The sequence below is a fragment of the Catharus ustulatus genome, chromosome 7 (genome assembly GCF_009819885.2).
Source record: "Catharus ustulatus isolate bCatUst1 chromosome 7, bCatUst1.pri.v2, whole genome shotgun sequence".
Taxonomy (NCBI): domain Eukaryota; kingdom Metazoa; phylum Chordata; class Aves; order Passeriformes; family Turdidae; genus Catharus; species Catharus ustulatus.
The window spans coordinates 24,423,911-24,449,108 of NC_046227.1; the positions used below are offsets into that span (position 1 = coordinate 24,423,911).

The window sequence follows — 25,198 nt, forward strand, 5'->3', positions numbered from 1 at the left end:
TAAATATATATTCCTCAACAAAAGCAATGCACTCTAGAAACATGGCCAACTAAATCAAAAGAAACAAAGCAACTCCATGTTCTGGTCACCAGGTTCTACATTCTATGTGGTCTTAAACCAAGATGTAGTAATCTATACTAAAACTACTATACTCTGGTGTTGTAAAGTTTAGAATTTGTAAAGAATAGAATAAGTATACTCTGCTTCTGTGGAGGGATTTGATATTCAGTGTTTGCATTGTGGGCCCAGAAAAGGGGTTTTTGATAGTTTCCTTTAGGTACTGCATAAGGAGTCACCTGATTTAGTAAAACATGGCTCTGAAGACAAAACCCAACCTTTAAAATATTTTTATTAAACAAAAACAATAAAGTGTAAAAGAAACCCCCAGCCAGTATACTCCATGTAAACCATAATTTTTTAACACTAATCAAGTAATTCTTATTTACAGTTGAGAAAAATATCTTCTGGTGATAGAAAAGCTATAAAGGCCTGCAAATATCGCAAATATCACAAAAACCACCCTGTCATCTGCATTTGTGAAATGCTTCAACTCAGTCAGGATACGATGCAAGAGGGGTGAGAGTAGGTTGCTGTGTAAGGAAGTAGGGGCAAAAAGCAATTGCAATTTCCCACACAGGTGGTGTTGGCCAGTATAAAGTGCAAATATTCCACAACATTTTGCAATTACAGATCATGATTTTTTTTTTTGTGATCTTAATTCCATTTTGCACAGTATATTTATACATCTATAATAATGAAAGAACTGCTTTTAAAGGAATTCATCTGGTTGTAACAGACAAGCATGTGTAAAGGTGTCATTACTGTCTCTTCAGCTCTGTAATCAGACTTGAATGTCTCTTTCTAAGCAGTATTTGACTAGTTTGGATTGCTCTGTGTAGACACTACTCCACCCTGGTTGCCAGTATTAACTATTGTCACTTACCTATCACAGTTGTCAGTGTACAGCTTTGAGGGATGCTTCTGCTTCTGGGTTAGCAGTTCCAGCAGTGTATAAAATGGACACAGAACTGATTTATTCTTCCTTTTAGCACCAGGAGCATCCACAGTAACTTTACTAGTTAGAAGTCTAAAAAATCAAAAATCCCAGCGCATGAAACAGGAAAATGTGTAACAGAAAGGGACAGAGACCTTGGGCTGCTGCTGAACTGACAGGATACAGAATCTGTACTACAGACACGACCATAATTACTGATCTGGGGACAGTGTGGCAAAATAAGCACACCTGGCTCTGCTGTGTGCTTCAGATTGAGTATTTCAAATTATCAGCTTGTGAGACTCTGGCCTAGAATTTTTCCCACAACCTTCTGCAGTGGTTTTCGTGGGGCTTTGCTGGGGTTAAGTTTTTGCTCTATCTTTTTTTTGTTATTGGTTTTAAGTTGGTTTTCTTAAAGCATGAAAACAGAGACATTTTTCCTTCTGTAATAATAAACTCATAGGGTTACCTCCACTAAATATTCAGTATTACCTGATAACCTTGCTGTGACATTTGTCTTCCTTCCCAGGCAATGTAAGAAGAATTCCAAGCATCAGAGCAGATTCTCATTAAATTTAGTAGTGTTTAGCTAAAGCAATACAAAGGACAAGCTAAATTCAGTGTTCTAAAGAAAGAGAAAAAAAAAGAAAAGATGCCTTAAAGGTATCATTACTTCCAGGTACTTCAGATAATTTCCATTTTCTGTTCTAGTTTTGAAAGTCAGATGACATTTATACCAGCTGGGAACATTTCTGGGATTTCTGTTCTCATTTGAGAAAATAAAGATGGAGGAACTGCCTTCTCATTAGCATCTTTTCTTGTGCCCCACCTCACAGAGGCATTTCTTCCAAAACTTTGCTTGTATAGTCATGATATTCACTGGTCACATCATGTCCAGCTGCAAACAGAAGAAACAGATTTGAAAGAAGCAGCATTGAAGTAATTTCTTACATGTGTTAAGTGCTGAGAAAACCAAGAAAATTTGGAAATCCTTATCATTTAACATAAATGGACTGCACAGAATTCAGTAATTATCTTCTATAAAGTACAAAACAAACCCAAAAATCTCATCTTCACATAATCATATGTGCATTTTATAGATTTTTCAAAGTACAGTCCCAAATGTAGAAATCTGTCTGTTATCGAAGCTTCTTTAAAACCATCTACACCATCAGCTTAAGCCTTGGAGACAGATTTGTAATGAGTCAGCCTGTAAAAGATGGCTAAAATATTTATTAAAAAACCTGATATCCTTGAATTTCAGCAAGCCTATATACAGAAGTTTAATTCAAAAGATTAACAACATCTTTTTAAAATGTTTTTCAGTTTTCAACCCACATAATTAGCTGTTCAAGATCTACCAAACTTTAAAAAATGCTACTATAGTAAATTATACCAATCCACTATTAAATGAGTGGCTCACTGCCTCTTTGGAAACACATTAGAGGACACACTTCACCCCTGTAAACACCTATGTTACTACATCACAGTATTTGCCATCATGAAATTACACACCTGGCTAAGTTTACAATAGCAAGTAAGTAATTTCATGTGGCTTTTCTGATTCAATTCCTTAGGTGTTTTTTAAGCCATGCACTCTAATATCTACTCCTTTAAGAAGCATTTGACTTTCTCATTGCACTTTTCACTCAGAATTTAATTCTAAAGCCACACCATATCTTTATGGTACTCACCAGATCATCAACATCACCACCTTCATCTGCAGGAGGCAGAGTTTCATTCTTCTGTTCTTTTGGAGCCAAGAACTAAAAAAAAAAATGTACTTATGTGATACTGACAAAACTGAGAGCCTGAATGTTAATGTCCGTGTATCAAAACAAACCCACCTGTAATTAAATATCAAAAGGAAGTTTTTTCTGGTTTCTACCCTCCAAAACCATCTTAAACTGCAAAAATTTTGTAAGACTTGCTTTTAAAGGATTTTATGGTGAAGTGTGTCAAAAACCAGACAAAAGGATATGGTTCTTGAGACAACACATGGTTAGGCTGTAGAACACCATGTGATAAGGATGCTGAAAATATTTACTCCCTAGACTCAGGGGGAGATAAGAAGATGCATAGAAGAGAAATCATTTGAAATCTACTAAGTCCACAGAAACAACCTCAGGCACAAAAAGTTTGTGAGACATCAGTGGTTGCAGCCTGGGACTATACAATTTTCTTTACCCATCCCTTCTGGTCCACTGTCAGTCATGGGATTCTGGATTAGATGGAAATTTTATCCATTTCAGTTTGACCAGGTTTATATCCTTAAAAAATATTGTGTGCAGCTACAAAATGCTCAGAGATAACAAAATACCCCCAATGATATGAGTACATACATGAGGGTGACCAATTGGCTTCTTTGAGACACGTCAAAGCATTCTAGTTCTACACACAGCATTCTAGTTCTGTGTTGCATTTATAAGCTTCCCCATTTAATTCAATTAACATTTACCAAATGAACAAAGATACGAATTTTAAAAACCCAAACCCTCTAACACGCAACACTGTTAGAATGCCAGGCTTAAAAATAGAAAATTCCATTATGTAAAATTATACTGCCATAGCTGCTGATACAACTCACCATATGCCCTTCACTTAAAGCATGACATTCATAAACAGAAGAGAAAGGTAAGTTGCTCAGATACTATAAAAACTGAAATCAAACATACAGACAATATCTGGAGTACAACCACCTTCAAATTATTTCACATACTTTTCTCTTAGCCTAAAAAAAGCTAAACTAAAATGGTATGAAAAAAATGACAACACTTTACTCTTACTTAAAAAAGCATCCAGCTGTCTTAGTTACTACCCTTTTACCAACATCCTTAACATAAAATCTCTATTTTTTTCTGATTAAAATGCATCAGAACAAGTATAGAGAGTCAGACACAACCCTGCCACCCAAGAAAACATAGATAAAAAGCTAAGGAGGAAAAGCCACATTCCTAGACTTGGAGTCCTGTCATCCTTAAATCAGAAACAACTTCACTCTAACTCCAGATGATGGAAGAGAACAGCTAAGAAGAAAATAGCCACATTAAACAGGCTATAAATACTGCTTAGATAACTCTTTTGTGCTCCTAAAAGGGAGCTGCTGTTCAGCTGGGGACTTCAACTGTATCAGCCAGAGAGGTTGTATAAGAGGCCATGGGATCCCTATTAACATCACCGATTTCGGAGATCATACATTTGTAGTATGAAAAGATTAAACATTATTTTAAATAAATAAAATATTCTGATCCTTCTCTAGAACCCTAGTGACAGTTTTAGACATTGGGTAAATCTCTGTGACTTTCCTGCTGCATCCTCTAGGATGAAAAGCAAATACATCATGTTTGGGTAACACCAAAGACAGCAGGACATAGGCAACCTCTGCCCCGTTGTCCCAGTGACCAAAGGTCGGATCTTCCCTACATCCCAAGCAGTAACATCCAAGAGGAATACAGAAATTTCACTCCACAGACAACATTCATGTTCTAACATGCTGAGTTTAAGCTATCATAGTGATTCTGTAGCTAAAAAAAAAAAAAAAAAAAAGCAAGGAATGTGACAAGGCCAGAAGGAATTAGCATTTAGAATTTCAGGATGCCGTATGTCTGTGTATCTTTTTTGTTGGAAGAGTTCTTAATCTAGTAGTAATATAAAGCACATACTATGAAACTAAAAGCTAATGACTTTTGTCAGCTCTGAAAGGCTTTTTGTGCCAGATCAAGTTTCCTTTTTTCACATTTAATTAAGAGGTCAAATGGTATTTCTGAAGTAGCACGTTTTTTCAAAATTTTTACAATCAGCTTTCTCATGCTAAATTATGCAAAAGGAAGCTAAAAGCTAGAAAAATGTACAATGAAGATTTGCAGTAAATTGAAACCTGAAGTTTCCATCAAATGTTGAACATCCAAAGTTGGGGTTTTTTTCTGAAAACCTGTTTACATTTATGCAAAAGCAAATTACATATAATAGCTGTGCTGAAATCCATTATCTTCCCCAAAGCAACCAGAAAAAGCACTTGACATTCCTGCTCTTTTAACCTACCATCCTCATGCTCTAAAAAGAGTATCTCCACTATTACAGAGGGAAAAAATCATTTTTCACAGCAATAGGAAAATATGCATGCATAACCTACTTCAAGCAAAAAGAAAAAGGAAAGTTTGACCTATCTAATAAGCAGTCTGGTAAGTCTTCCTTTTTTCCTGCAGACAGCAAACCCTATAAAACCTTAGAGTAGAGTAATCTTAGAGACAAAACAGTCCCTGAAACTACTAGCAGCTAGTAAACAGTAAGTAAGAGAAGGGCTTTTGTGTCAGAAAAGACTACAATGACGGACAACTCCATGACCTACAGGTTTGCACATGACCTACAGGTTTTCACCTCTACAGAGGTGAAGAAAACTTGTATCTTGCTCTGTTAGGAGATATTTGAAAAAATGCAATATAACCCTTATGTGAAGGGTATCACCTTCAGTACAATAAACAAATGAATCACTTTTGCAATCTGCTGTAGACCTAGGAAAAGGCTGGCTCTGTATCACACAGGAAAGCTGTGGCAGGGTTTAACTGGACCAAAGAGGACTAGATTTTTATACCAGCCCCACAATATCAAGATAAAATATTCTATCCCTGCAGATCTTACTCCAAGAATATGCAGTCTCACAGTTTATAAATTAAAAAGTCATACGAGCCCTTAACAGACAATGAGAATTAAGGTTCTGGGTTTGGATTTGGACAGTGTGTGGGAGTGGCTATCTAGTGAATATCTGGAATTGCCAAGTGCTTAGATAGCAAAGAGATGCAATCCAATTACTCTGGAAGTTAAGGTAACTGCCATATTAGAGAACTCTGCTGCAAAACTGATTTCATACAATATCTCGTCTTCCCTCAATTTAATGGGAAGATGTAGCTATTGTATGACCTTCAATCAATCACAAAATGACCTTCAGTCACAATAGTTTCCAGTATTGTGATATATGGTGACTGTAGGATGATGGTAAACAGAAATGTAAATTTACAGTCAGTCTACAAATGCCTTGCTCCAGCGTAGCCTGACAGCTGTGAATCCAGCCCTTGATACTCCATCATTTGTGCTGCATTCCTATGCAGGCACAGAATTTTTTAGCCACCACAAGCTCACAGTGAAGACAGTAGTATGTCTTTGTGGTTAGCAGAGATTTCCGAAGGAACACTCAATATTTCACACAGCATTAGCACATTTTTTGAGTATCAGTGGTAGTTTCAGACTAGAAAGAAAAGTTCTCAAGAACAATATTGTCTTAGGAAGCTTCCAAGTAAATTCATAGCACTTGAAGTAGATAAAAAGACTGATACTCTTTGAAACCACTTCTGGGGAAAAGTTGCTCTATACATTTATGTGTAATGTTAAATAGCCAGTAGGCCCATCATGTCTAGAAAAATCATTTTACTCTATTTGTATCCTGCATATGTGCTCAGCTTTCTGGACTCCTAGTTTCTTAGTTTTTCATTTTCATGACATTTCTGTGCCTTCTTCAACTTGAGGTAAATTGTTACAGATGAAAAAAGCAGTTTCTAAAATACAACCTTTTTCTACTCATTAAATCATAAAGAACCTACTTCTACCTACTTTTGGCTATTGCTAATGGAAGGCATGGAAGTTGCAAAAATCAATGTGGCATCTTTTATAAAAGCTACTTCTCTGTGAAATGGTGAGTTTTAAGCCACAGTTTTACCTTTGGGGGGTCTATCATACAAGGACCTTACTCCTGAACTAGCAGCCTGATACAAAAACATCCATCATCTCCATATAAATATAATTTTTGACAGCAGTTCTGAATTCTGGTTCCTTCCAAAGAGAAGGCACAATTCTGCCTGTCACAATTCCATCCTTTGTAGCTGGAACGTCCTTCATTCATCACTGTAGTTACTGAAATGCTACATATCTGTGGAAATTATACCTGTAAATAGTCCAAAACTCCCACTTCCAAAAGGATCTAATATGGTCACCAGTAATACCCCCAGCATCAGGTATGATGTCCACCATACCACAAGAGCTGCATAAAGTGAAAATATTGGTATCACTGCATGTATGGTGAAAACTAACCTCAACAATTTGAATTGCTGGAGTTTACAAAACCTTTAAAAAAAAGTATTGGATTTTTGAACTTGTGCTACCAGTGAGAACACATTTCTATCTGTGAAGTTCAAACAATGATCTTAATATATAAATAGCAGTCTGCTGTTCCACTACACTGAGTTGCTGAAGTGCCTATTCTTTGTAGAGGATACTTTCAGATAATTTCAATACATGCTATTTTTTAAAGACCAATTAAAGTAAAACACTGTAGTACATGCTAAGGTATTTTTGCTCTGAAATGCAGAAGTTTCAATTGTGTGGTAAATGAACATTCTTATTTCTTCATATGGATCTTATTTAATTCAGTTGAAGATTTATCCACGTACGAAAATCTTCAGTTCCACTGCAAGGGCTCTGTACAAACAGATGCTCATTAAAAAAAAAAAAAAAGATACCTTCTCAGCCTCTTCACCCGTCACCAAACTTTCCTCTGCTTCATCTTTAGTGATCAAAGAAATTCTGTCTGGAAAAAAAACCCACAAACATAAAAATATCATTAGAAGGCTTCCCAAAAATTCACCTAATGTTAGAAGTGAAAAAAGTGCTCCACATTCCAACTTCTGGATGTGTCATCATCACCAGCAAAAAAAAAAGAGCATCACTCAAAAGAAAATGTGACTTGCATAAAATGAGTCAACTATGATATAAAATACGATATAAAAATAAATTAATGAGCATATTCATAAGCTTGTGGAAGTATCCATTTAGGAAACTGCTAATATTGTGACAATCAAACTAATGAGACACTGAAATTATAGATCACAGATGAAATGCTGAAAATCTATTAGAAATTACACTTCAAGTCGTTCACAGCATGCTCTTAGGTCCTCAGAAAAAATTAACTCCTAGCATTCAGACACTTGTGCTGTGATTACCTAGTCTGACAATCAAAGTGCTGGTCCTGCCCCACTTTGCTCCTTGGTCGTGCCAGTAGCATTATTCTGTGCAGTGACATCCCACCTCTCCCCCCAAAATTTTTTTTAAAAATCTCCCTTTATTTTGACCCCAATAGTTTTTTTCCAGTCCAGTTTATCACTTGGCCATACAAATTCTTGTGTTTGAATAAGCAGCTGTGGGTGTGAGAGCAAAGAATAGGAGACTGATAAAAATGTCACTAGCAGTCTAAGTGCTGTATCACCTTCAAGTGCCCGCAGAACCATGTGGCAGGGTTTAATGAAACAAAACAATCTGTCAAACAGATCTGCCTTTCTTGTGAGCCACTAACTCATTAACTTACATCTACCTTCTTTTGGTGACTGCAGTCACGCACAACAAGACCCAATGGAAACCACATTTGGTAGAAAAGAGGGGATAGGTCATGTGGTAAGAATGAGAGAAAACAGGACTTCTGCTCTTGTTAGCAGCAATTAAAAAGCAATTTCATCTGCCTACTAAGAGCAGCCAAGTTATGCATAAAGCATCAAGATTTCATTTCACCAGGCTCTCAAAGGAAGATAATCTATGCTGTATGAAAATATAATCTCTCTTTGTTTATTTGGTAGATTTTTCCTCAAAAATGTACTCCAGTTTGTAAAAAGCTCTGATTTATACTAATGAAAAATTATTCACGGCTTTGAAAGATCCAAGTTTGCTACTTTCAAAGGCTATTGGTTTCTCTTTCCAAATTTATACAGAGAAGGTCCCCTAGGGCACTAGTGAATATAATGTTCTTGTCAGTATTGTCCTGTGTTGGTTTTTTCACATTGCTAAGCAAATTCCCATCCTGTAATTCAAAGAAGTTGGACCAAGCAGACATTACAACAGGTCTGGAGTTCACCACTTTGAATGATACTATACCAAAGCCCAACATTGCATTCTATAGCACATATCCTTAAGAGATACAGCTGGGCATTTAACAGATTTTCTTAGCATTGGTTCCAATTAAAAACTGGAGTATGATGTAAAAGATTTTTTTTTTGGCCACTATATTTCTATTTGTGAAATGTCCCTTTATTTATCACTTGCGTAGTCTCTGAATGTCTTCTAGGATGCCACTGCCTTGTATCTCCCAGTTTAATCACAGATAGTGTCATACCACCACATATTCTGTCCTTCAGGTTACTTAAATACAAAATGATCAGTGACACATTTCAACGCTATCTATGACTTTTGGAAGTTTAAACTGCAAGAATCTTTTTATAGCTTTACTGCATGATTTTTTTCCATTTATTCTGAAATTCAGCTGAAATTGTGTCTTCTCCTCACCCCATAACATTTAATTTGTCTCTTCTTCCACTATTAATTTACCAATTTCAACAAGACTTTGCAATGCATTATGAATAATGCTGATATGAAAAACTATTAGTGCAGAAAAGGAAAGGAAGCTACAACATGAATTGTTGTTTTGGGTTTTTTTTTAATTGGTTGCAGGAATGAAGCATATCAAAATGCTGCAGTGGGGTTAGTCCAAGTGCCCCACTGCTAATGAAGTTTTCTTATTTAATGGATAAATGTATAATACAACTAGAAATTGTCTAATTTTTAATGCCATTGTAACTTGTACCATGATCTCCCAGAAATCAGATAAGGCTTTATCTTCCAACTTTGACTTCAAGGCTTGCAGAAAAGTCATTAAAGCACTGCACCTTGGACATCTGAAAAAATAACAGCAACTGTAAGCAAGAAATACTAAAACTACTAAAGAGCACTGCAAGCTTAATTCTTCATTAAGAGTAATTTAACATGGTGAACATAAAAGTATCTACAGAATTTGGGGTTTATTTCTATTAAAACTGTGAGTTCTAAGGAAAGATGAGCCACAAAAAGTGCCTTTCAGAAAGTTAGGAAAGGCTTGCTTGTAACTAGCCTTGTTGAAGAAGAAAATTGTAGGACTGCACTTTTAACTAGCACAAGCATCAGGTCATAGGCCTTCTGTTTTATGTTTAAACAAAAAAAAACAACAGCAAGTAATTCCAGAGAGGCGAGTCCTCATTCAGTAACAATAAAAATCCCCATAAAATGCAACTCTATTTCTAAACTTTGAAACATATTGAAAATTAAACTCTTTTTGCTGCAGCAATAAATTATCAAGCAAATAGGCCTATCATGCATTGATTTGAAAAAAGAGTATTCACACATTAACCTTCAGGGCCTCCTCTCTAAAAACTCTGATGCAGTTGACCCCTTTCATGTAGTACTGTGAACCTTTATTTTCCAAGAACTGATCAATGCGGTTTATCAACTGCTGACTCACTGGAAGACAAGGAGAAATTAATTGATAAATAAATAAAAGGAAAACGAAAGAAAATAATCAACTTTTCTTTTACATCTCTCTTTTTCTACTCCACAGGCATCTAAGTAGTTAATCATACCCACACTGCCTCAAGTTTCACAAGCTGATAATTGTTATCTAACCTAGTGACAATTACTTCAGCCTCTCTGGAAAAAACAGATATAAAGAACCTCAAGCATGTCCAAAGTGTCCTTTTCCATGAAAGCCACAAAAAAAGCAGTGGCTAACTTGTTTGATAAAAATTTGGGATCCTAATGGTTAGGGAGGTTAATGCTCTACAAAACAAGTATATGCTGTAAACATCCTTTGCAATTGAAGCATTTCAATAAAAGCATTATATTTATGAGAAAGGTGCAATAATAATGTCAAACCAACATGTGTAGGGTGATTGCAGTTAAAAGACATGTTATTGACATCAGAGTATGTCTTGTCTCTCGTACAGGTAGTTCCATAATTTTTCAAAGATGTTTACAGAGATTATAAACTGTGCATGTCTGACAGAATGAAGCAGAACTGAGATCTGTACCAACAAGAAGGGGAACACCAGTTTCACCCTTACTGTTGAGCTCCTAAAAGGTAGGTAAGTGTAAAACCACTGCAAACAGACAAGAGAAAATGTCACCCAGGAGCTCTGCAAATCCAACTAATTTCTGCTGATTTGTGTAATTTACTTTCTCTTCATGTTTACTTATAGTTAAGGAACTGTCCAATTTTACCCTCTGGCAGACATCTCAGCCAGGGAAAAAACAAGTGTGAGGAGGATACAACAGTGATCTATAAACTCAGAAGCACTGTGAAAAGAATGAATAGGGAGTTGATAGTGCCCTGCCTCTCTTAAAACAAGAGCCAAAATTTGGGTTAAGAACAAAATAGGATCTCTTGAAATACACATCAGTTAACTCCTTTACCACAGGCTGATTTAAATTTTAACAGCTTAAAAAATGAACAAAGTCTTAGAATTCTTAAAAGAGGATGTCTATCAAGGGAGATTAACAGTGTTGTTGCCATTGAGGCAGAAGATCAGGAAAGCTTTCTGACCAAGTCACAGCATGTGCCTGTCCTGTTCTTATACTGTGAAGACCAGTCAGTGGATTAGCAGAACCTCTCCCCTGACCCAGTCATTCCCAGCTCCAGATGTTATGGGCACAGAATCACTTCAAGAATCTCAGCTATGCAAGCATCAACAAAAAAAAATCACCAAAAAAAAATCACCTGTCAGAGTGATGAAAAAAACAAGAAGTAAACACACCAAGGAGACACTGTTTAAGTACTGTGTTCTGCTCTGCTCACTGTGACTATGCACGGCACTGGCTGTTATATTATTTTCTATAAAATGTTTAATTGAACTGAATCTGAAGAACAACATCTCTGAATAGTGTGAAACAAGGCATGTTTGATATTCTCCCACTAGCTTTTGACAGTTTCTAGAAAAGGAGGCAGATAATGGTTCTGCCCAACAAGAAAGCGTGCTAAAAGTGCCTACTGTGCCAGAGGTAATCAGCTCACTCTCTATTTATTTCACCAGTAGCTGACAAACCAAATTGAAGCGTAACTACTTAAGCTTCCCAAGTTAAGTCAGTCCATTTTTTTCATGGTTAATGATTTTCTCATTAAATGTTCTAATTTCTTATGAATTGCACTAATAAAAGCAAGTCCTGCTGTTGTTTTCAGTGTGGTGGTGTTTTTTTTAAACACTGCCTTCTCATTGATGTGTTAAATTAAAACCCCAGGCACTACGAGGGTATAATAAAAGTCTTTATTGTCAGAAAGATTCCAGCATACTGTTTGAAATTATCAGGCACTTTACTACTTCTTTTGCATTTAATTTTTTTTAAATCCCTTTCCATTTGATTGTCCTGGCAGCCTTCAGAAAAGACTTTCTTGCTACTGACTGTGAGGTGCCTCCTTTTGAAATTTGTTGTAAGGAACCAAAGGAAACCTGCAATGTTTTACCAGACAGTGAGAGGCCATAACACAGCAGCAAAAAGGTTACACAGCAACAGTATATTAAGTCACATTCCTCTAACATCCTGAAATAGTTTGGCTAAAAAGTTGGTTCCATTGAGTTTCCCTTCAATGATGGATGAATCTAAAATAGACAAAAATCCTATGTTCTGATTAGACTACCAAATTACTTCAGGGGGCCAAAAGTAAAGGCAGTAGATAAGGATTATAGCTGGAAATCCTTGAAGTGGTTGCTGCTCCTTTACACTTCTAATCTGAGAACTCTGTTATTTCCTGCTGCCTTTTCATTAGTCTGAATCTTTGGGTCTGGATGTTGCAAAACATAGATGTCCCTGGTTTTGGAGCAAGGGAAGTTCTGCATAAAGATGCCTTTTTAAGTAAGCTGTGATAAGCATTAAGTTTGATGTGCCCTAGACAAATCTCAGGCATTGAGGTTTTGAAGAGTAGGCCCTTGAGTTACCACAAACTGACATCCTATTCAGGCACTTCTGTGTAATTGTAACTTTTTTCCTCTCTCCCAACTTCCCTCATTCCACACACATTTAAGGAAGTAAACTAACTGACTATACATTTTGCATTAAATGGAATTTCCAGCACTCCTAATAACCACCACATTCTGCAGAACATCCCAAGAAATTGTAATCTCTTTCCTCCTTCTACTGTACCTGACTGGTTAGATAACAAATATAGTTATTAAGGGTTGGAGAACTGCAGGGAAAAAAAAATATCACAGAAGAGAAGATCTTTTAGTTCTAGCAGAATTTAATCCCTTCCCCTCTGGCATTCAGATACATTTGCTACTCCAAAATACATTCACCAGTGCTGTCATTTTTTGTGAAATATGCCATGAACAATTATATTCACTTGTTATCTCTGAACAGCTACAGCACAAAACTGCAGTTATATTTTCATGTTTGTTCAGTTCAGCTCTTGGTCTTGATTACTGTACCAATCAGATTACACAATAATAGCAGCCAAAATTGTCTATTATTACAAGTCCAAGTTTGTCTATTAGTACAAGTTTGATTCCTTGGGGATTTTTTCCCATTTAAAAAAAAAAAAAGAAACAGGTTAAGAAAATAATTCTTCCTTCAGACAAAAGATGCCTGTTGTTAATCGTCTGATTTACGTGCTGCTGGTGGTAATGATTTGCATTCATGGACATTGCTTAAAGAGTGATTCACTGACAAATCAATTAAATTACCTGATAATTCATATTAAAATACTGCTCTGTATCATCTTCTAGAACTGAAAAGAAATTCTTAACTGAAAACAGCACTGATTTTTAAGGACCTCCTTCATCATTAAGCCAAGAAATAAGAATTTTAAGATTAAGAGCTGTTGGCTGTTGAACTACCCTATGAGGTCCTGCTCAGTTTTGAAATTGTGTCTCTAAATATCCTTTGAGTATGGATCAGAATGATTTAGGTGGATGTCTGAAGGACATATGACCCAAATCCCTGCTAAAAGCAGAGTTCACTGTGGAACAGGTGGCTCAGCACTCCACAGACTAGAGTTCCATGTAGCTCCAAAGATGGACAGCTCCAAAGATGGACAGTCTCCAAGTCCTCTGGGCCCCTTTTTCTGGGTTTGAGTCCCATCATTGTGATCTTTATTATCTTTTCCCCAATAACATCTAATTCAAATTCTGTTTGTTGCAACTCAGAGCTTTGAGTCTCACCCAATCACTACGCCCTTCAAAGACAAACCCGACTTCATCTTCTCTGTGAAGCAGATACACAGAAAACTTCAAAGTGATTCTATATACTCAAGTATTTGGTTTGCAAAGACTCTTCTAATGACTGAATCATTTTTAGCAAACCAGTCTTTGCATTTGGCCTACCTAGCAGTAGAGCATGAATTGTCTCTGAAATAATACAAAAACATCCAGTAAGATAAAAATGCAGACAAACTGCAAAAACATCCAACAAAGAATGAAATTAAGTATTTGCTTTTAAAATAACTGTCTTAGCACCAGAAAGATAATTAACTATACTTATTTCTACAGAAAGTCTTGCAATAAAATATCCTTGTTCACATGCAGTTACTGATGCCTTTAATCATATTTTTTAGAAATGTCTAAAAAAATTAACAAACTTAGTATAATTATAAAAATGAGAGCTTTGTGCAATTTGTCTCTGGACATTTTTTTCTTAGGTCCATGAACTGTAGTTCATTGTAGATTTCTCTCCCAGCTGACAATCAGTAAAGTAAAAAAAGCTTTTTTGACATCATGTTCTCAGACACGAGCACTGTAAGGCGCAATGAAATGTGGCCTATAAATTCACACAGAAAATTTACAAATGAAAGAAAATACTAAGCATCTTTTCTACTCCTCTGATTCTATCTTACATAAGCCTATGAAAATACAATGCAACGTATCAGACATGATCTGCTCTCCAGAGATGCAGACATGGAAGGAAATCTCCAAATAGGAGGATGAACTGGTAGTACGTGGCTACTCTTTTGGCATTACAAAGATGGCAAGCACTGACTGTATCTGAGAATCTTCTCTGAAGCCACACTCATTGTACACCCTTGGAGCAACAATTAGATTCTACTCAGGTAAACTAATCTACTTTATGTGCAGTCATTGACAAAAATGTCAGAAGCTGTTATCAGAAGACATCTCTTTGTGATGACTGTACACTTGTGACTTGCCCAAGTAAGACCTGCATAAAATGACATCCCTCTGGCCATGAATGCAAATAAGACAGTAAGGATGTGTAGAGTGGAACACAATTCTAGTTGCATGAGCATCAGTGTTAACCAATAAGCTGATACTATCAACATGTAACCCTTAAGCAGCTCCCTACAGTAATGAACTACATGGTTTTCAGGTAAAACCAAAGCTGATTATTGTGTCAGAAATTGAGCTGCCAGTCCAGAACACCCATCTCTAAGACCCTTACAAATCCGAAAATATTTGATTTTTTAAAGATATGTATTTAGGCGTTAGTGGCAAAGTCTCACCATCAGACACAGACTAGCATCCACTTAAGTCTTCTGCTCTGAAAGGTACAAACCCTGATTAACAAATCCCAGTGAAGACAGTGCAAGAAATTCATTGGTACCTATTTACAATGATAAATATACATCAGGACTTCATACAAGCTGTTTCAGAAGAAAAATAATAGCTGAAGCAGAGGATGGCAAGCAAACTTAATAATTTTGGTGTGGGCGTGCCATTAACCTGCAGCTTAATTAAAAAGCAACTGTAGTGTCAGCATTGAAAGTACAACTCTTCCTACTGCTACAACTTCTCTATCTAATAAAAAACAACCCACCTCCAATCAAACAGTTGAAAGGTCTTTCTCCTCCCAACAAAAGGACAGCTGTTATTTTAAAAGGTGAATGTAAGCTCTATTTATTTAGGAAGACTGTAGCAGATTTTTTTTAATACATGAAAGAAAAACAGAACTCAACTTAGCAGTTCTCCTGTCTGCATCCTGACACATAAAATGCTACCCTTTTTACAGTGAAGTATTTGAATGCCACAGATTATCCTTTTCTGCAGAGAAATTCTGTATTTCTTATGTTCTAGCAGAGGGGAAAAAGTTTCATCATTAGATAACAAAATTATACTAAAAAAATGCCTTAAAAACCACTGAATAGTTTTAAGGCAGAATTTACTATTTACATAACCAAAGTGCAATACAGCAAGCCATTAAAAACATGCCTGCAGCGTTCAATGTATTAAGCCACCTAAAGGCTTTAAAGCACAAAAAGGATTATTCAGAAGAAAGAGATAATATGCAAAGCATGTTTTTATTTATAGTGGCTTCTATCTCTCCTTTAAATTGGTGACTGCACTACATTCTGTTTAACAACACCTTATCATTACAGAGCAGATCACATAGAATAAAAGCAAATTGCTCAAAATTTCAGAACCTTCCAACATATACTGTGGTTATCTCCAGCACAGCTACCAAGTGGACATATTTATGCACTTTTCCTAGTTAAACCATCTTCAAGGATAATCACTATACTTATTTCTGCCTTAAAGCTCTTAAGTAGTCAACTGTTCCACAGTTTCTGTATTCTAATGTATTGTACAACACCTTTTTTATTGAATCTTAATATATCTGATTCAAGAACACAACTCCAATACTTTTTCAACAAATAATTTTTCTGGGTCTAATAAAAAAATCCATGTAAAAACGCTAGCTAGCTGGGTTAAAGGTCTGGCAATTCTGGAGAGAAATAGCTATGTAGGCTTTAACAGACCATATCACAACTCAATATACTGCTAAACACACTCCTGAAACTACATCCAAAAGGATCAAAGGCCATGGTGAAATACTCAGCACTCACTTAAGGACCTCTGCAAGTCCTTCCTGAAAAGAAATGCGACATTAGTGACTATTTGGCAGATCAGGTTTATCCTCCCCTAACCTTCAAATCACCCTTTACAGATAAAGGACCCCATCCATCTTGTGCATTCTTTTTAAGACACCTTTGGATAACATGTATCTCTGTATAGTACTCCAGGAGGGAAATACCATACAAACCAATGATAATTTCACTGCATTTTCAGACTTAGCCGTGCAAGTTACTTGACTTGTGCTTTGTGTTCTTAATCTCTGAGAAGAGCCTCCTCTCAACTTTCAGATTACAAATATTACCTTCTTATTCTACTCTGAATTCATCTGTGCTTTCTTTCACTTACAACCAGTAAGAAAGACCTTTGCATGTCAAGATTTAAACCCCAGGCATGAGAGTCTCTTTTTGTTCATGGAACACAAGACAGGCTTCTCACACTCAACTCAACAGCTCTCCACTTCAGGCCAGAAAGATCCTGGGAATGAGAAGCTGAGGTTCATTGTGAATGATGCAGCCAGTGAATACCAAGGTCTTCTGTTAGAAACACCTGAGGGGTTGCTCAGGTGCCTCAATGTAGCTGTCTAGTGCTTTCTTACCCAAACACAGTTACTTGAGACTTTTAATTGGGGAAGGCAAGTATTAACATGGGAATTACAAATGACACCTTCCTTGGCTGAGTGGTACTACAAGCTAACCTGTAAATTCCAGAGCAACTCACACTGTACTAGAAACTTACATTTAGACAAATGGATTGCATTTACTGAAGTCTGAAGGTGCTACTAATAATTGAGAGACAAAAGTAATTTACCATCTTTGAAGTCAGCACTTTTCTTCCTCACCAGAATTCGGAAATCATCTGCTGGGTTAACACTGCCTACCTACAAAAAGTACAATAAAAATTCAATTGTCTTCCAATATCAGTCTCTTTCTTCTTGTCAGACAACAGGATATTAAATTCCTTTTTATTTTATTATGAAAGCAGAAGCTGTGCACTGCTCTGCATTCATACTCAAAAAATGCAATTCTTATAAAGTGTGTTAATACACAGTACTCCTTGCAAAGGTTGGTTAAGACCATGAGCAAGATGAACTCACTCTGCTGCCACTGTTACAAGCTGACACTTCTCTGGTGCTGAGGAAGAAAAGCACAACAATTCAGATTATCTGCCAGTTCAGCTTTGAGATCTTCTGTGGCACAGACCTCTTAGACCTCCCTAATCTCACCAGATGCTTAGTGAGGAGTGTGAGCTCCCAGGCACGTGTATATTAAATCAGGGGCCTGCCACTCCAACAGGAACCTCAAAATTAAAAGCCTGCACTTAAATCATCTAGGCTTTCTGGCAGAGTCTGACATATTAAAGCCAAAGCTCTGAATGGGCATGCAAGTGCAGAAACCTTTCAAAGGAACTAAAACCAGGTCAAATATAAATAAACACTGAAAAATGAACGCATTAAACTTGAGGGGGAAAAAAACCAACCTACATTGCTTTAAATTTCCTATCAGCAATTATAATTCTCCTCCTTTTTTTTTTATGCTTTGCTGTCAAAGTAATTAATGACTTTGCAATAAGATTCTGGTCTCACTGTATTTCTTTAAGATCTAGCAGTGCCACTTTTAGGAAATACCAGAAAATTATATTAGGAGGGCAGAACACTGAGATCATTTTAGACTTTAAATATTTTTGCAAGTATCACTAAGTTTTTTTTCAAAAACCTTAAAGAATAGCACATTTGAAAGAGAAGTTAGCTCAATATTAATTCTTTTTATAATAGGAAAACATCAAATAAAGGCAGGTTTCATCTACTCACAAAATTTTAAGTTAGATCTAGTGGCAAGATTAAGCCAAATTTCTGATTCAGACTCCCAATTAATGTCGAGAACCATGTCTCAAATCACAGCAATACTTCTGACTAAACACAGAGGCAACTTCTATGTTGCAGAAATATGAAAAACAGCAAGAACAAAATTCAACCACTGAGCTCCAATTCTGTTTTCTTTGGATCCTCAGGCTTTCCTTTTAGAGTTCTAAACATTAGGAGAGAATTTTGTCCTAAAATCCACGACTGATAGAAAGTTGTGTAACACATGCCTAAGGGCAGAGAAAGTTGTCTTTACAATCTCTAGCAGAGTCTCAAATGTACCAGTAGACAGTATTTCAGTCATGTTTCAGCTAGAAACTCTCCTTTTATCAGGAAATCTGTATATTCACTAGAATAGACTTAAAGAATTAATCTTCCACTTTAATAATGAGATTTGTAAAAATATGCTTACAGAGGTGATATTGCCTTCAGCAAGTTTCATAATGCTAAAGCTCCCTTCCTCATCTTCAATTTTTGGTTTCTTAGGCTGGGTTCATCTTCACTGCAAATGAGAAGGACAAAATGAATATAAACACTTGAAGAGACTGTCCTGCCTACTAACTAGGAGTCAGTAAGTAATGAAATGTAAACTGACTAAACTTCATTACATAACTGTTCCAAAATCAACACTTAACCATGCCTCATTTTTCCCTTGGGCTGCACAAACCAGACAGTAGAAACATCAAACTTCATCTTAGCATACAGCAAAGGCATCACTTGTTGAAGGTAAGAGATTTTTAGTGTTTATTTCAGGTGTGAATTTCCTTACATAGATCTTCATCTTTCTAAATGCAGAATATCTCCAAACACTTTATTTGAAACGTCTGTGTTGAGTGAACCTTGAAATTTACAGTATATAACATGACATTTGGTATTCTCACTAGATTTTTTTCTAAACATGAAATGCCAGTGAAAATTTACCATGTTAGTGAGACATTAATTTACTGTTTAATCACTACCTGCTAGATCCTGTCCTGGAATTTATAGCTAATACAAACCTGTTTTACACAGTGGCTTTTGAGTCCAATGACCACTATTCTCCATCAGCACGATCCCTGGCAGTCCATCCACTATTCTCCATCAGAGAGCTCTGTAAACCTTGTATTTGTTAAAACCTGCTAGACAAACTCCAGTTTGTCTAGATCAGAACTCTCTCAGAACATTTTAAGCTACATATCAAAATGCTTTCAAAAGACTATTTATTATTTTTTAAAAGCTAATTGTGATTTTGGGCTACTTTCTTGCTTTGTCCTTACAGGTAACATAGAGAAGGGTGTACATTCAAACTAGGAGCTAAATTCTGACATTTAACATGTAGCACTTTAGAGCACATCTCAGCAAGAGAAGAAAATCCAGATAATCACAAAATGGGAAGAAAATCAGATGCTGTCAAGCTACTGACACAGATGAATTGATTTCAGTTTAAAATGACTGAAAGCTACTCAGCAAACCAAAGGGCAGGATTTGTGTTCAAGGAATCCCAAAACAAAGTCAAGTTTTTCTGAAAAATTCTACTACTGTGAAAAGAAGAAACTGCTTGATGATGTAGGAACAAAGCCAGAGATCCCTGACTAGGAGCCACTTTTCATTCTGCAAGATTAGAACTGATTGCAAAAACTGTATTGCGCATTACAGAAGCAATCAACTATTAGAAAGAACTTTTGGAATCCTCCTTTTTGCTTTCTATAGCACACTCCTCCCCCTACTTTACCAATCATTGTCTATCTCACTTTGTTTCAACAATCTTCTCTGTCCTTTACCTAATCTTGTCACTACCAAAATGAAATCCTTTCTCCTCAGCAACTCCTGTCATTCAGCATAACCTTACTTATCAGTCCAGGAGAAATGATGACTTTAGTTATGCCTAAGGATAGGATACCTTTGCTTCATTCTCAACTCTTCTGACTTTCTGGCTAACCTTGAACAAGTTGCTTGATTGTTTTGAACATCCAGTGTGTCTCTCTGCAAAAGGAGAAACTGATACTTACACCAGAGAGTTTAGAAGTTCTACTGGAACCAAAAAACTTGTATATTAACATGGTTTGATGAAAGGTGTATTGAACAACTAAAATTCTCTTTTAGAATATTTTCTTCCAAAAGTATATGGCAGTCAATTTTCTTCTTTTTCTTCCTGAATTATTTTTACTGATTCAAAATGCTTTGGGATTGGAGGAAGGAGAAAATAAATGATGATGCTGCATTTAACAGCCTAGGACCAAATCTACAGTTGTCATTAATCAGTGCAGCACAGCAGAAACTAATGAATCCACAGCCATTTATACCAGCCAAGGATCTGACATTTAGAATATGCACTGATTAGCAGTATTTTTAAACTGCAAAACGTGCAATTACTATTTGAGAAAAATTAATAAATAAGGGATTAATTTAAAACACCCACTTCTACATTAATATAGAAGCCTCTCACATCCTACAAAGCTAGATGAGATAACAGCCCCTCCACTGCCAACTTAAGAAGGAAAAAGTAAAATGCTTTCTATTTTACTGGAATCATTTTTATAACTATACAGTTCTTAAGCAACAGTGATACAAATGGATACTGAAATCCATTAAGATATCATGCCTACAATTATGCTGCTTTAGTCTTGTTAGACCTTAAAAATTAACAGAGTCAATATGATGACAGGAAATATAAATCAGTTTCAGAAAACAAAAATAATGGCCAAGACATCTTCTAAACAACTTTTTCCAAACACTTCAGTGCAACCCATATCTTAGTTTTAATGAGTTGAATCTCATAGAACCACAGCATTTAGAATCACAGAACGATTTAGGGGGGAAGGGACCTTAAAGACCACCCCTTCCTACACCCCTGCCATGGACAGGGACACCTCTCACTAAACCAGGCTGCCTAAAGTCCCATCTGTCTGGTCTTGAACACTGCCTGGAAGGGGCATCCACAACCTCTCTGGGAAACCTGTGCCTCTATTGTCCAATATTTTCCTTAATCATTGTTGCAGAGTGATGTACTCTTCTTTATCCAGTGAATAAATTACATCCTCTCAGCTTTTCCCCAAACACAGAACAAAACCATACAGTTAAGACTGCTGTTGTAGCAATGACAAAATACTACCAGTCCCACTCATTACTCCAGCAATACTATTTTTCTGCAATTTTAAAAAAAATCTTAACTACCATTCATTCTTCTTTGCATAGCTGAATCTGTATCCTTTCACTTCCCCTACATTTTTTTTTAAAATCATTGTCATGTCCTACATAATCAGTATGAATTCAGACACACCAGGAACACACTGCAAACAGCAGCCAGGTGTTTTCCAGTCTGTAGAGAGCAATGTGGTCATTAGTCTCAAGCAGCAAAGTGAGGAGGCCTGTGCCCTGTCTTCCCAAAGAAGATGTGAGGAGCTGAGGAGGCTCTACCCAACCCAGAGGAAAGGATATATGACAGCTGAGCTAAGCAACAGCTCAAAACACCTCAAAGATGACATTCCTACTGCTTAAAGGACTGAATCAAAAGTGACAAAATGAAGGGAGAAGGAACTGAGAACACTCCAACATCTCAGGGACCCATTAGTTACACTACAGTTTTCAAAAAATTAATTTCTAAGATGCAGATTTTGCTCATGCAAATTGATTTGGCTGGGGTGATAGCACAACTGCAGTATCCATTTAGCATTTATTCTTCCTATTTGCAGCACAGATAAACTAAACCCAATATATTCAATAACAACAAAAATACCCTGTCTTAAAACTGTTCAAACAATAGCTGTTCCAGGAAGAGTCTATAACAGCTTGATTTTTTTTTTTTGAGACAACCACATTAATTGCACAGCAGATAATAATGAAACTGCTTTTCTTTTGATATTCAGAATGAAAGCTAGGCAATTACCTAAATCAAGCATACTGAGAAGGAAGGCTCAACTTTATGGCTACATTTAAAACACCATGGTATTTATTCTAAACCGAATTAGACCCTCTGTTAGTGTTATTTGAACTACTTTATAACCACCTCTAGGACAAACTGTCTGACCAGGAGACAGGAAGCAATGCAATAGGTTGCCCAGAAAGGATGCACAAATCCTGAAGGTTTTCAAGGCCACACTGGATGAATCCCTCCTTAGATCTCACAGGTGGTCTTTGAGCAACAGGTTGATCCTGTGGTCCATTCCAACCTGATGGATTTTGTGATCCTGTGACAGCAAATACAGACATGAGGAACTTTCACACTGGTTCCTAGTGTGTCCTGCACTGCAACAGTATGACCACCACTATTCACAAAATCCTCCAGACATTCTGTGGCACCACAATATTCTCTATCCATCAGCATTTTTTCCAGTGTGTAACTCATTGATTTTCTGTTCAAAAGATTCTGACCTGCTTCAACCAGCAAAAACAACCTGAAGTGTGGAAAAAAAAAGTTTCAAAAAAATCCATAATACATCTCCAACTTACTTGTCTTTGAAGATGTCTTGTGCAGTCTTCTCTTCTTTTTTCTTGCCAACTTCCTTCAGGGGGAAAAGTGCTTTTACTCTTTCCAGAGGAGCCTGACACCTTTCTCTTACCACATGAGGCATTTCCAGCATTTCTAAAAGGTGCTGCTCTATCGACGGCAGTGGTTTATCGGGGTGAAAAGCCTTGTGCTGCAAACACTGCAAGGAGCAAAACAGTCTGAGCAAACTAGAACTTTCAATTATATTAAAAACTTTCCATGTAACACGTGTACACCATATGGTAACTGCAAAATATCTTCCATATTAAACATATTACCTTTGTATTGCTGAAAAATATTCTGTCTCACAGTGGACTGAAAGTCTATGATTGACTGTTTAAGGACATTATTAATGACATTAAACAAGAATACTGATGCAGATGAGTGTTCCCACACTCACTGGAATGAGTTCTACGAAAATTATTAGAAAAATCCCAGGAATGAAACATTCATCTGCAACTGATGATATTTTTAGCTTTGTTTTATAAGAGAATTGCTTTTTAAAGGTAGAGTAGTCACACAGGAGAGATTTCTATATATTTCAAAATTAAGTAAATGAGATCTATCCCAGACATTCCAGTTATTGTAACCGTTTAATGTCCCTCAAAGAAAATATGTCTTCTTGGTTAATTAAACTCAGCATGCATATAGAAGGAATGTTCACAAGTTAAACAGAGAATGGAAATGGAAAGAGTGAATACTATATGTGCACAGGTGAGGCACAGAATATATGTATGTTTGGAGACTAGCTTTGAAAGGGAATGCAGGGGCCTGACAGATGCACAGAGTTGGAACAGATGGTGAGAGCTACAGAGAAGGATTTTTCACCCAAGTGTAGTCAGTGCACACAGACAGGGAGCCAAGCAGAGGGGAAGAGACGAGGTTAATGAGGCAGGCTACAGGAATTCCACAGAGGGTTTTGAAAACAAAGTAAGTATCTCTACAATTTTGTGAAGTGTGGAATAGCAGTAGAGGTATGTAGAGGTATGTGTATTTACAAATACACAGATACTAGTGCATACACACAAACGCATCACAATGCAATATACAAAGGAGACAATTTTTTCCATGATCATTGCACTGGGTGCATTAGACACCCATGTGAAAGTACCTACTCAGTAAACTAGGAATACAGCAGAGATTTGCTCCCTTGTTGGTTGTCAAACATGACAGTCATTTAAAAAACAAAATCAAAGCAAATAAAAGCCCCTATTTATACTGGAAAGCCGCCAATACAGAAAATCAAGACAATATGTGACACATCAATACTGATGTGTTTTCAGGCTGCCATTAAGATTCCAGTCCATATTAGAACATACTGTCAGAAGGAGGCAGTTATACAAGGCTACTGATTTGGAGACATTTGTAATGATTTAAGGTACAATTATTTTGAAAGACAGTAAAAATGATTCTTGTGCTACAAAACAATATTTTAAAAGTTAAGAAATTTAATTAAACTCACAAAGCAAAAAAACTTACAGTAATTTCATGAATACAAGCCGCACCAATTTGACTAAGATTTTGCTCCTAAACCGGAAATGCGGCTAATAATCAGGAGCGGCTAATACAACCTCAGAAGTGCCTGCCAGAGTGCTGAGCCGAGCAGCTGCGAAGTCGGCATTTTGCGATTGTTACAAATCGCTACTCTGTTGCACCGCGGGTGGAGCCTGGCTCCCTGCAGGCAGCACGGGGGGCAGGGAGAGAGGCAGGAGAGCTCTCTTTCCTCCTCTGCCACAGCCCAGGGGAGAGACGGGGGGGGGCCCGGCGCCGCCATTGCCGCGGCCCGGGGAGGAGAGGGGGGACCCGGGCCGCCCCTACCGCGGCCCGGGGAGGGGGGGGGAAGCCCGCGCCGCCATTGCTGCGGCCCGGGGAGCCGACGGGAGCCCCGCGCTGCCATTGCTGCGGCCCAGGGAGGATGGGGGAAGCGCGCGCCGCCATTGCTGCGGCCCAGGGAGGGGGGGAAGCACGCGCCGCCATTGCTGCGGCTCGGGGAGCCAACAGGAGCCCCGCGCAAGCCATTGCTGTGGCCCGGGAAGCCGACGGGAGCCCCGCGCAGCCATTGCCGCGGTTCGGGGAGCCGACGGGGTGCTTTGTCCCCGCCCACCGCCGCCGCGGCAGGAGCGGGGAAACTCCGTCCCTGCCCGCCGCCGGCGCCACGGGCGCGGGAAAGCTCCGTCCCCGCCCGCCGCCGCAGGAGCAGGGGAAGCTCCGTCCCTGCCTGCCACCGCGGGGCAGCGCCGACCCGG

General features: G+C 37.6%; 1 protein-coding gene across 1 annotated transcript in view; it reads right to left on the minus strand.

The window, feature by feature from the left end:
- Nucleotides 1-332: 332 nt before the first annotated feature.
- Nucleotides 333-25,198, minus strand: part of XRCC5 (X-ray repair cross complementing 5) — a 50,134-nt gene continuing 25,268 nt past the window's right edge. The window contains 10 exon segments of the mRNA XM_033065036.1: nt 333-1,892; nt 2,689-2,760; nt 7,504-7,571; nt 9,605-9,674; nt 9,676-9,702; nt 10,191-10,300; nt 17,437-17,506; nt 18,900-18,973; nt 18,976-18,989; nt 22,916-23,112. Of these exon segments, the coding sequence (XP_032920927.1) occupies nt 1,878-1,892; nt 2,689-2,760; nt 7,504-7,571; nt 9,605-9,674; nt 9,676-9,702; nt 10,191-10,300; nt 17,437-17,506; nt 18,900-18,973; nt 18,976-18,989; nt 22,916-23,112 (717 nt within the window). The 3' untranslated portion in view covers nt 333-1,877.